Genomic DNA, 11,125 nt, shown 5'->3' on the forward strand with positions numbered 1-11,125 from the left:
ATCGCCACCCTGCCCTCCGTCACGATGGCCTCCGAGAGGGATCTCAGATGCTTGATTGCATCTACTGTGGATCTCCCCTCCCGGAAGCCATATTGACCGTCATCGAGGTTGGGACCTTCCCGGGACATATGCTCCTGGAGGCGGGCAGCGATAATCCGCTCGAACAATTTGCCCGCTTCGTCCAGGAGACATATGGGCCGGTACGCGGAGGGGGAGCCCTCCGGTTTGCCCTCTTTTTGGAGGAGGACCACGTTGGCCCTCCCCCAGACTGGGGGGAACCTCCTTTCCCTGAAGGCTCGCGAAAAGAGCGTAGCGAATCTCCCATTTAAATACCCTGAGGCCAGGGTCAGGACACGGCCGGGGATGCCATCCGGTCCGGGAGCTTTCCCGTTCTTGACCTTCTTGACACCCCCGGCCACCTCCTCCTCTGTGACCCCCGGTACCTCCCCCTGTTGTTCGGGGGATGGTGGAATGTACGGGGTGATGGGGTTACCCTCCCCAACCGGGAATAGGGTTCCCATCACCCTCTCCAAGAACCGGGGGTCAAGCGTCACCGTCTTTGGGGGCGTCCATGGTCTCATCTTCTGCATTACCATTCTGTATGGACGCCCCCACGGGTCAGCGTCTAGTGAGAGGAGGAGGTCGTCCCACCCTCTTCCTCTGGCCACCCCGATGGCCTCTCTGAGTTCTACTGCTGCTTTGCAGAATTCCATCCGGGTGGCCAGGACGGCCTCAGGGTCCTGGGGTCGCTTATTCCGCTCATTTCGAAACGTCCGCCTGGCGTGGACCGACCTGCGCCTCAACTCGGCTATGTGGTCGGACCACCACCAGGCGGACCGTTTCGGGCAGGACCTGACTCTGGGCATGGAGGCGTCGCACGCCTGTGCGAGTATGTCCATGACCTCCATGACCTCAGAGTCAAGGTCCTGCCCTTCCCTTCGTCGTGGCCAGGTGGAGCCTTCCAGGGAGATCTCCAGGATCTCCCTGTTCAGCTTGGCCAGTGACCATCTTCCAGGTCGGGGTTCCTTCCTTTGGACCGGCCTCAGGCCATTGGGGGTGACGGACAGTTCCATCTCGATAATCAGATGGTCTGACAAGGTTTCGATCTCGTCCGCCACCCTCCAGGTCTGCACCCTCCCCATGGCAGCAGGGGTTGCCCATGTTAAGTCGATAATTGACTCCCCCGCTGCCCTACAAACGTGGAATTATTTCCTCATTGAGGATGTGCAGACCCAGGCCTCGGCCCAGTCCACTGTTTCCTCCCCCCTCCTGTCACCGCGCCGGGATCCCCACACTTCTGACTTTGCATTAAAATCCCCGGCAACGATGACAGGACCCTGGAGATGCTGTCTCACAGCATCTCCAATCTCTTGGAGCCTGGACCTGTACTCAATCAGGCCCAGGCTCTTTACTGGGGGGAGGTATACCCCGACCACCGATGGTCACACCCCACCTGACCACGACGTACCCCCGGCCACAACTCAAAAACTTTGCCGGGGGTGAGTTTTCGCTCGCCTTCCATGTGATAGCGACAGAGCCCCTGTCGTCCCCAAACCACTCGGGTGGTTTCTGGGGACATAATAGGGCTCTGCCGCTATCCCTAACCCTGCACCGCGCTCCACCATCGTATGCTCAAATAACGGTTGAGCTTGGCGGGCGCGGTGCAGGTTTGCTTGTAGCAGCCTGGTGGTCATTATTGATCAGTTGGGTTAATTATGACCTTCCCACCAGGCTGCTCTCCCTCGTCGCTCTCGGCAGTTTCCACTGGACGCGGACGTTTTTCTCCCCTCTTTTCCTCCACCTCCATTTGCTCCTCCTCCGCCTGCATGGTGGGCGGAGGGGGTGGTGGAGGTGGAAGTCGCTTCCTTTGTGGGAGCGGCGATGAGGCTTTGTTTGCCTCTCCACTTCCCGTTTCCTTTTCCTCATTCCTTTCTTTGCCGCTGGGGGGGACAGGAGGGTCCTTGGGCTTCGGTGCGGACGCCTCTTGCCTCTCTACTGTCCCTCCCACGGTTCTCTTTCTTCCCTTCGGTGGCCGGCAGGCTGGTCCTCCCATCCTGTGTCCTGCCGGCACACCTGCGTCAGCGCATATTTGGCACCTGGCTCTCGACTCACAGTCTCTTGCCAGGTGCCCTTGTTCTCCGCATCTATAGCAATTAGTTCTCCTGTCTACGTTACTCCTGCAGTTTTGCTGCACGTGTCCTTGTTCCAAGCATTTATAGCACTGCAGGGGTCTCACTTGCAGCATCTCCGCTTTTACCTGCGTCCACCCTATTTTGATGTTCCCCTTTTCGGCTATTTTTTAGCCGCCAGTATGGGGCATTGTATCCACAACGATCTGACCTCGTTAGGGGCTACTCTTATTTTCCCCGTCTTGACATCTCTTTTCTCACATCCGCCTATTTTGGCCACCTCCTCTGCGGCTTCTTCCTCTGTGGTGGATATTTCGATGTTTCTCAACCTAAGCTCCCCCATTTTTTGAGGCCTGCTTACTTTTGCCTTGTCCAACAATACGTCTTTCAGCTTATCCGCGAGGATGTCAGCCCTTTTCCCTCTCTCTTCACCCGGAATTTCTAGGACCAATGCTCCTGTTATTCCGACCCTGGTCTTTAGCCTGTCTATTCCTATACTAGTTAGGTCAATCCTTTTCTTGGCCTCTGCCAGCAGTTCTTTGTACTGGCTTTTGTCAGCCGTTATAGTAATTGCCGCCGTGTTGGGGACTTTTCTTTTAACCTTCTTGCCCTCCGCCTTTTTCTTACTTTCCTCCTTCTTTATTTTTTCAATTTCTTTTTTCTGTTCCTCCTTTCTCAACTCTTTCTTCTCCCTTCTTCCTAGTACCTTTGACCATGGCATCTCCTGGTGTGCTGGTGCAGGTATTTCCTCCTCGGGCTTTACTTGCCTGTCCTTTCCCGGATTTCGGACCTGGGGCTGTCTAATGTTCCTTTTTTGGGCTTTCAGCTGATCTCCCCTTTCTTTTCTTTCTTCGCCGCCTTTGTTTCCCCCTTTATCCATTCTTTGTAACGAGGTCTCTTGATTCATTCGCGGCACCCATGTTTCAAGTACTTTCAGTACCATTTTCGTTACTTTTCCCTCCAGGTCCTCTGCATTTTCCTTTCCCATTTCAGCTACCTTTTCCACTCTTATTCTTTTGTTGAGCGGAATGTTCTCCTTGATGGTCGGTCCCTTTCTTTGCACCTTGGCGACCCTGGTTTCCGTTTTGCTTTCCTCCACCGGTTTTGTTATAATTCGTGGGATGAGGCCTTTTTGCACCTCAATTACCCCAATGGGTGCATCCTCCTCCTCCTCCATCATATCCGCAATTGGAGGGGAGATTCTTCCCCCCTCCAATCTTTCCTTTTTCCTCTCTATGTAGATCGGAGGCGAGGAGGCACTCGGAGTCGTCTGCAGTGCCCCCTTTATACTCCGATCCGCATTTCCTTCCGGTTTCGGAGGTGGGGGGGATATCGCCACAAATGGCGTTACCTCCCTTATATTCCGGAGCGTTTCCTTGATTTCCTCCAGCTCTTTTCGGACATCCTTCAGTGATTCCTTGAGACTGGAGTTTTCCACCCTGAGCTCCTCGATTATATCGAGGTTGTCCCCACATTTGTCGTTCGCAATGTGCTTCGCCATGAGGTTCGTACCCGCTGCTATCGCGGCGGCAGCGTCTCGCAAGGCCTTGACGTGCGTCCCCTTCAGGTTCTTGGACTTTACTGAGAAGCCCAGTACCTTCATTGAGGCTTCCAATATCGAAGCCGTTAAATCCCTGAAGGGGGCTTCCTCCATATCTTCCATCAGCCTCTTGACCTCCGCCTTATACTTCCTGTTCCTTGAGCAGTCCTGGAACTCTTCTAACGGGTTTTCCATCCCTTTGATGATATCCTCCTCCCTCTTTTGGGCCAGGAACTCCTGCTTCCTTTCCAAGAAGATCCTCTTCTTCCGGTATTCTCCGGTTGTTTCCGGCCTTCCTCTTTTCCTGAGGGCTTTTTCAGCGAACAGTTCTTCGTCCGTCTCACCCTCCGTGTTAAGTGGGATGTCAAATTTTCCTGTTTTTTTTAGTTCTTTCTCCAGCTCCACTAGCGAGCTGGAGTCAGACTCCGACCCAACGATGTCTATTTCGATGGGGGATCTAGATCTATCGGTGTCCCCCTCCATGTTCCCTTTGGTTTTCAGGGATGTGGAACTCCTAAGTCCCGTCCTTCCTCTCACCTGCTCAGGGTGTTCTGAGGTGACCGTTACCGGTGCCCTCCTACGAGAGCAGTTTCCGGCTGTCTCCTCGCTCCTTCCTTTGCTTGCCAGGGTCGTCATATTTGCCAGGGTCGTCATATTTTGTTCCATATCCGTTAGGTCATTGATTGAAATAGAGTCTGTCATTTTGTTTCCAAACCCACAACTCTGCACGGCTCCGGTGCCCGGCATGCCCGCATCCCCCCGGCAAGGGGGAGCCTCCGAGTTCCCCCGGAGGAGCACCATATGGCACGGGCCGACGGAATATGACATCGTCGGCACAGGCCTCCCGCCCCCTACACGCGCCCTGACCACCATCTCTGGTGGCCAGACCGCTTTCGGGGGTCCCACACCTCCGACAATGTGGGCACCGTGCAGAGCGCCGCCACGCGGGGGGCCCCATGGAAGGAGATAGTTCACCGGTGTCGCACCCCACCGGGAACGTCTCCCCCATGGCAGCCAGCGTGCTCGCGCCGCCCGAGGGTCCGCTTTAGGGTGATGCGATCGCATTCCCTCGGGCACAGCACACAGGGGCTCCGACCCCGCCTCGGAATACGTCCGAGCGGCCCGGAGCACCCCTCCACCCCCCGGGTACCGCGAGGGGTTCCAAACCCTCGCGGTGTGCAGACCCGGGTGTGGGTACCTCTCTCCGCCTGGCCGTGGCCAGGACGGATGAGGGAGAGGATCGTTCCCTTCGGCTGCCGGAGCACCGGCGTGCAATGCCTCCGGGAATGAGTCCTCTAGTTGGCGCCTGAGGGTGTCTCGACCCAGACCTCGGAATACGTCCGAGCGGCCCGAAACACCCCTCCACCCCCCGGGTACCGTGGGGCAAGCCCCACGGTGTGCAGACCCGGGTGTGGGTTCCTCTGTCCGTCCGACCGAGGCCGAACGGGTGAGGGAAGTCGGGGAGTCCACCTTCGAAGAAGGTGGGGTCCTCTCCCCTCGTCACCCTAGGGTGCCCCGACCCCGACCTCGGAATAAGTCCGAGCGGCCCGGGACATCCCCTCCACCCCCCAGGTACCGTGGGAATAATCCCGCACGGTGTGCAGACCCGGGTGTGGGATCCTTCGTTCGCCCAGCCGTGGCTGGGACGAGCGAGGGAGAGAGATCCTCCCCTCTTCGGCTGCCGGAGCACCGGCGTGCAATGCCTAGGAGGGTGAGATCTCTCAGGACGCGGCAGCGTACCCCGACCCCGACCTCGGAAACGTCCGAGCGGCCCGGAGTACCCCTCCGCATCTCAGGCACCACGGGGGAGGAGGATCCCCATGGGGTGGAGCCCTGGATGCGGGTACGTCCCTCCGCCCCGGTCTAACCGTAACGGTCCAACCGAGGCGGGAGGAAAGGGTTCTCTCTCTTCGGCTGCCGGCTAACACCGGCGTGCAATGCCTCGGAGAGAGAGGTCCCCTTCCTGGAGCGAGTGTGGAGGAGGTCATCCCTGTCGGCTGCCGGAGCACCGGCGTGCAATGCCTTCAGGGATGATGATCTCCTCCCACCCGCTCTGTGACCGTGCTGGTCATGGACCAGGCTGGTCACTCAGCCCGGTCGGGTGCTCTTGGTCCAGTCCCTCCGTACAGACCACTCCGGCTTGGTAGAACCTGCCAGGGGCCGAAACCCCCGCCGGCACAGCTCTGTACATCATCGGGACCTTCAAGCCTCCCCACCACGTCAAGGTGGCACCCACGGGGAGGTAACCTAACCTAACCTAACCTAACCTAACCTAACCTAACCTAACCTAACCTAACCTAACCTAACCTAACCTAACCTAACCTAACCTAACTAACCTAACCATACTAAAAAAAAAAAAAACCTAACCTAACCATACTAAAAAACCTAACCTAACCTAACCTAACCTAACCTAACCTAACCTAACCTTTTTTTTTTTTTTTTTTTTTTTTTTTTTTTTTAGGCGGGGGAAATGCGTTACGCACACCCCGAGGTGGGCTCCTGATCCTAACGACCAGGCCTCGGGGTAGTGTCGGACTCCCCCCCAGAGAGAAGGGTGACCTCCTCTGGAGGGTTTACCGACTAAAACCCCCGCCGTGTCTCTTCGCGTCCTACTGCCAGGGGACCCGGAAGTTCCTAACGGCCACACATCAGTTCCCTCCAGCGACGCAGGGGCCACACGCCCACTTCCTCATGAAAAAACACTTGCCCACATGCCGTCCTCTCTCCTATCCTTATCCTATCCTGCCATCCCTCTCATTCTCTTTCTTCTCCTCCCCACCATACGCGCGCGCACACACCCACATACACACACACACACACACACACTCACACACACACGCGTACGCACCGGCCTACCCACACACACACACACTCGCATGCTTCCCATCCCCTTCCTTCCTTTCCTTTCCTTTTCCTTCCTCTTTTCTTCGTTAGCTCCTCCTCCTGAGAGATTCCTCCCCCTCCTCTTTCTCTCTCTTCTCTTTTTCCCTCTCTGCAACTTCTTTCGCCGTAAGTACTTTTGTGGCGAAAGTGGACACCGCTTTCCATTTCTTTTCCCCCCCTTGTACCATGGCACGCACTATAGCGGGCCAACTCAGGTTCTCCCCTATCTCCCGGATCATGTCACGCCTGGGTACATCCCATGCAGGGCACTCCCCGATCGTGTGGTCCGCGGAGTCAACCCCCGCACCGCAGTGTGGGCAGTCCGGGCTGGGTCTCTTTCCAATCCTCGTCAAGTAATCCCCGAATGAACCGTGCCCTGCCATGAGCTGGGTCAGGTGGTAGTGGAGACCCCCTGTTTTTCTGTGCATCCATGCATGGAAGACCGGGAGAAGCGCTTCCCTGACCCTTCTCCCCGGTAAATCCTCTCCTTCGAGGGAGGCTTCCCATTGCCTAAACATTAGAAGATCAGCTGCCATCCCGATTTCGCGTCTAGTCTCATTCCCGTCTTCACCAGCTTCCCTCACCATTTGTAAGCGCTGGTAAGCCCTGCGGTGCCTTGACGCCAGAAAGTGCACCGGGGGGATTCTGGCCAGAAGTAGGGCCGCTTCGTAGGAGATCGTCCTGTAGCCCGAAATAACGCGGAGGGCCATGTGCCTCTGGATTCTCAGGAGAGGAGTCCGGTATGTTTTGAATATGGCCACTTGGTCCGCCCATACGGGTGCAGCGTATAGCATAACCGAATGTACTGTGTTAACGTATAATCTTCGCTTTGCCTCCCCTGGCCCCTTCAAGTTCGGAAGGAGGCGCCACAGTGCACGCAGAACTCGGTCCGCTTTCTCTTCCACGTAACGCAGGTGCCTTTTGAAGGTCAGACCCCTGTCAAGAATAACGCCAAGGCTCTTGATAGCGTTAGTCACCGGTACTTCCGTTCCGTTGATGTGGACACATAAGCCGCCCGTCGCCCTTCCGCATAATAGGGCCGCCTCTGTTTTGGTTACCGCTATATTTAGACCCAGGAGTTCAATCCGCCTGGTCACTCTTGCCACATACATAGATGCCTTGATGCAAGTAGTCTCAGGGTCTCTGCCGCTCACCAGTAACATTGTGTCGTCCGCGTAACAAGTTAGTCTGGAGTCCGATTCCAGATTCACTTCCAGCACCCAGTCGTACGTTAGGATCCAGAGCAGCGGACCCAGGACCGAGCCCTGCGGCACTCCAGCCCGGACCGTGCTGCGATGAATCTTTCCATCCGCGCATCTGTAATAGATGTAGCGGTCCTTGAAATACGCACGGATTACTTCGATCAGGTATTTAGGAATGCCCTTTCGATCTAGGTGCGTCAGCACCGCGTCCCACGGGAGGGTATTGAAAGCGTTGGCCACGTCCAGCCCTATGGCCACCACGCATTCCCGTCGTGCCATGGCCGCCTCCGTGAATCTTTTAGATTCAAGTAAGGCCTCAACAGTGGATCGTCCCGTTCTGAATCCAAACTGGGTGTCAGCCAATCCGCCACCAGGGATTTTGTCCAGGTGGGATTGAATTCTCCGCGCGATCATACGCTCAAACGCCTTTGCGATATCATTAATCAGGCAGATCGGACGATACTTGGGGGGGGCATCTGATTTGTTCGCTTTGGGAACTAATACCAAGATGGCCGCCTTCCATAGTTGAGGGAAGGATCCTTCGGTTAAACATTTCGAAAACAGCTTTGCGACCAAGGCCATCGCATCGTCCCCTGCGATTCTCCAAACCCTGCTGGGGACCCCGTCAGGTCCAGGTGCAGTTGCTTTGGTCTTCTTTCCCTTGAAGGCGTCCTTCACCTCTTGCAGGGAGACTGAGGTTTCCGCGCGAGCTCCTTGCATGCTGCTCCTCTGTACTTCCTGGGGATGCCACAGCTCCTCTCCTCTCGGGAATAGATCATCTAAGATCCTTTCCACTTCTTGTATCGGCATGACTTCAGTTGCCGATGGTGTGGCGCGGCGAAGTTTACCCAGAACTAGCCTGTATGCGCGGCCCCAAGGGTCCCTGTCTAAATCGCCGATCAACTCTTCCCAAGCTTTCGCCTTAGCTCTCCCGATAGCCTTACGCAGGGCATGCCGCGCCTCCTTGTAGTTTGCTTTGGCCACGAGCCTTGCCTCAGCATCCTGTGCGGTTCCCGCCCGGGTCATGATTCGCCGACGTCTCACGCATTCTTTCCGGAGTTTACCGAGCTCCTCATTCCACCAGTACACATTGGTACGTCGAGGCGATCCCCTGTTTCGCGGGGTGCTTGCGTCGCACGCCTCGTGCATGATTTCCTGTATTACCCCAGCCAGTTCTTCCGCGTTCATAGTGGCTGTGTCCCTAAGGCCCCATTCCCTTAACATCCAGGCAGCCCTGAATCTTTCTACGTCCATTTTGCCAAAGACCCAGCGGATAAACTTCATGCCGTCCCGTCCTGTTTCCGCAGATACCTCCAGGTTACGCATAGGGTGAACCACAAAGGAGATGTACCTGTGGTCCGAAAGGGCTTCCAGTTCTTCTCCTGGGATGACTCTCCAGTCCCTTATCCGTGGGAGCATCCCCGGGGTGGTCCACGTAAGATCCACCACCGAGGTACCTTGTGCTCTGATACAGGTTGGCTCCGTACCCATGTTTGCAAGGCGTAGATCGAGCGCTGACATCAACTCCATCAGGTGAATGGCCTTCTGAGTGGTGTCGTTTGATCCCCAAATTCGGGCTCTCGCGTTGAAGTCACCCGCCACCACAATGGGAGATCCGCTGCAGCTGCGAACGCAGTCAGCTAGTTCCCCCAGAGCCACATCGTATTCGTCGATTTCTAAGTTTGGGGAGAAGTAGCAAGAAACAATGACCATTCCTCCGCAATCTACCGCTACAAATCCGTACCCGCGTGATCTGAGCACGCAGGGGTATGCGAGTTGAGTGCTCCACGCTACCACCGCCAGGCCAGTCCGATCCGGTATCCAGTTCACTGACTTTGGGATGTTGTTGGGTTCTGAGATGATGCCCACGTCCGCCCTGCGCTCGGCCATGTACTGGCAAAACAGGTGCTGCGCCTCAGGGCTTCTATTGAGATTCACTTGGAGGCATCTGAACATCTTGTTGTTTTTGTGTGTTCTCCGGCCTCCGATCCGGAACTTTACTCATGGTGCCCGTACCGCACCTAGGGCTTCCTAATCTGTGCCCGTCCGGCAGCTTCTTCCCCTTACATAAGGCACAGGACGGGGGATTCTTGCAGTCACGAGCTAGATGGTCAGGTTTCCCGCAGTTGTAACAAGAACCAGCCCTAGATGTTTCACTTTTACATGTGTTGCCGATGTGTCCGAACTCCCAGCAACGGTAGCATTGCAGGGGTCTGTTCTTCAGAAGCTCGAGCCTGGCCACGGTCCAGCCGACTTTCATCTTACCCGCCACTGATGCCTTCAAGGCAGCCGCAAGCGGTAATTGCGTCCAAGCAGTTCCCAGACCGCTCGCCGTACGTCTGATGTTCCCTATCCGTATTTCGGTAGGTAGGCAACCTCCTATATCTGCCAGTGCACACGCTACTTCATCCTTGGAGATGGAGTCGTCTAACCCCGATATCCTGATTTCCCCTTTCTTCGTGGGACATGCCACCCTAGCAGTTTCCTTTAGGACCTCCCTTAGTTTCGCAGCCAGTTGATTGGCCTTGCTGGTAGCTTCCTCTCCTCCCGGGACTTCTATAAGAAAGCCACCGTTAAGGGCGCGCCGTACTTTACTGATTTCGATACCTATGTCCTTCAGGTTGATCTTTGTTCTGGCGTCCTTCAGTGCCTCCGCATAGGGGAAATCTTCTTTAACCCCAGTGATTGTCACCGCCGCCGTGCGCGGAGTGCGTCGGCGGGGCTGTGTCGGGGGAATGTCCGCGCTCTTTCTTTCATTTTTCCCCGACGAGGACTGTTCAGGCGGGGCCACACGGCGGGGGGTTTATTCCCCTTACGGCCTCCCCGGACCAACATCCAACCCTCTGCAGTGGAGGGCAGGGGGGGAAAGTCCTCCTTCTTCTTCAGGGTACCAGACCTTGGAGGAACCAGGACAACCTCCTCGATAATGCGGGGTTTCCCCCTGGTGTTACCCACTCCTGTACCAGGGACTTTTCCACTTCCAGTTTCCCCCTCCTCTCCTTCGTTGTTTCCGTTCCTTTCCTGTCTGCCCTTGTCCTGTCCCTTACTCTTTTCCCTTAGTGTCTTCCTTACCTCCTTCAGGGCCGCAATCTGCTTACTAAGTTCCCCCTCAGAGTCCGAGGTCTCCTTGCGGCTCTCAAGCCCAGGAATGGGGCGGGAAACCCCTTTGATCGGGGGGCGTTGAGGCAGCGGTGGCTCTTCCTCTGTTGTTTCCGCGGTTCTTTTACCAGACATGTCTCGAAAAACATCCCCTACTTTCCTCTTTCTCGGTGGGGATTTGGGATGGGACTGGCTTTCCGCAACTGCTCCTTAAGCCGAGTAACCTCTCCCTCAGACTCCCTAAGTTTGATCAACAGTTCGTTGATCCTCAT

General features: G+C 56.1%; 2 protein-coding genes across 2 annotated transcripts in view; both read right to left on the bottom strand.

Moving 5' to 3' along the window:
• Positions 1-1,694, bottom strand: part of LOC112588429 (uncharacterized) — a 2,529-nt gene extending 835 nt beyond the window's left edge. Inside the window, exons 1-3 of the mRNA XM_025298362.1 lie at positions 1,556-1,694; positions 1,303-1,411; positions 334-1,191 (exon numbers count right to left, since the gene is read on the bottom strand). Coding sequence (XP_025154147.1) covers positions 334-1,191; positions 1,303-1,411; positions 1,556-1,694 — 1,106 coding nt within the window. The remainder of the gene's footprint in view (positions 1-333; positions 1,192-1,302; positions 1,412-1,555) is intronic.
• On the bottom strand, positions 1,694-2,245 carry LOC112588430 (serine/arginine-rich splicing factor RS2Z33-like). The gene has a single exon (XM_025298363.1). It carries the CDS (start codon positions 2,243-2,245, stop codon positions 1,694-1,696), a length of 552 nt encoding a protein of 183 aa, XP_025154148.1.
• Positions 2,246-11,125: the final 8,880 nt, after the last annotated feature.

This window comes from Harpegnathos saltator, unplaced genomic scaffold, assembly GCF_003227715.2.
Source record: "Harpegnathos saltator strain DR-91 unplaced genomic scaffold, Hsal_v8.6 scaffold216, whole genome shotgun sequence".
In the NCBI taxonomy this organism is placed as follows: Eukaryota; Metazoa; Arthropoda; class Insecta; order Hymenoptera; family Formicidae; genus Harpegnathos; species Harpegnathos saltator.

What these genes read in the sequence shown, in the direction of transcription:
- LOC112588430 (XM_025298363.1), bottom strand. Translation starts at nt 2,245, where the DNA reads ATGCTGCAAGTGAGACCCCTGCAGTGCTATAAATGCTTGGAACAAGGA.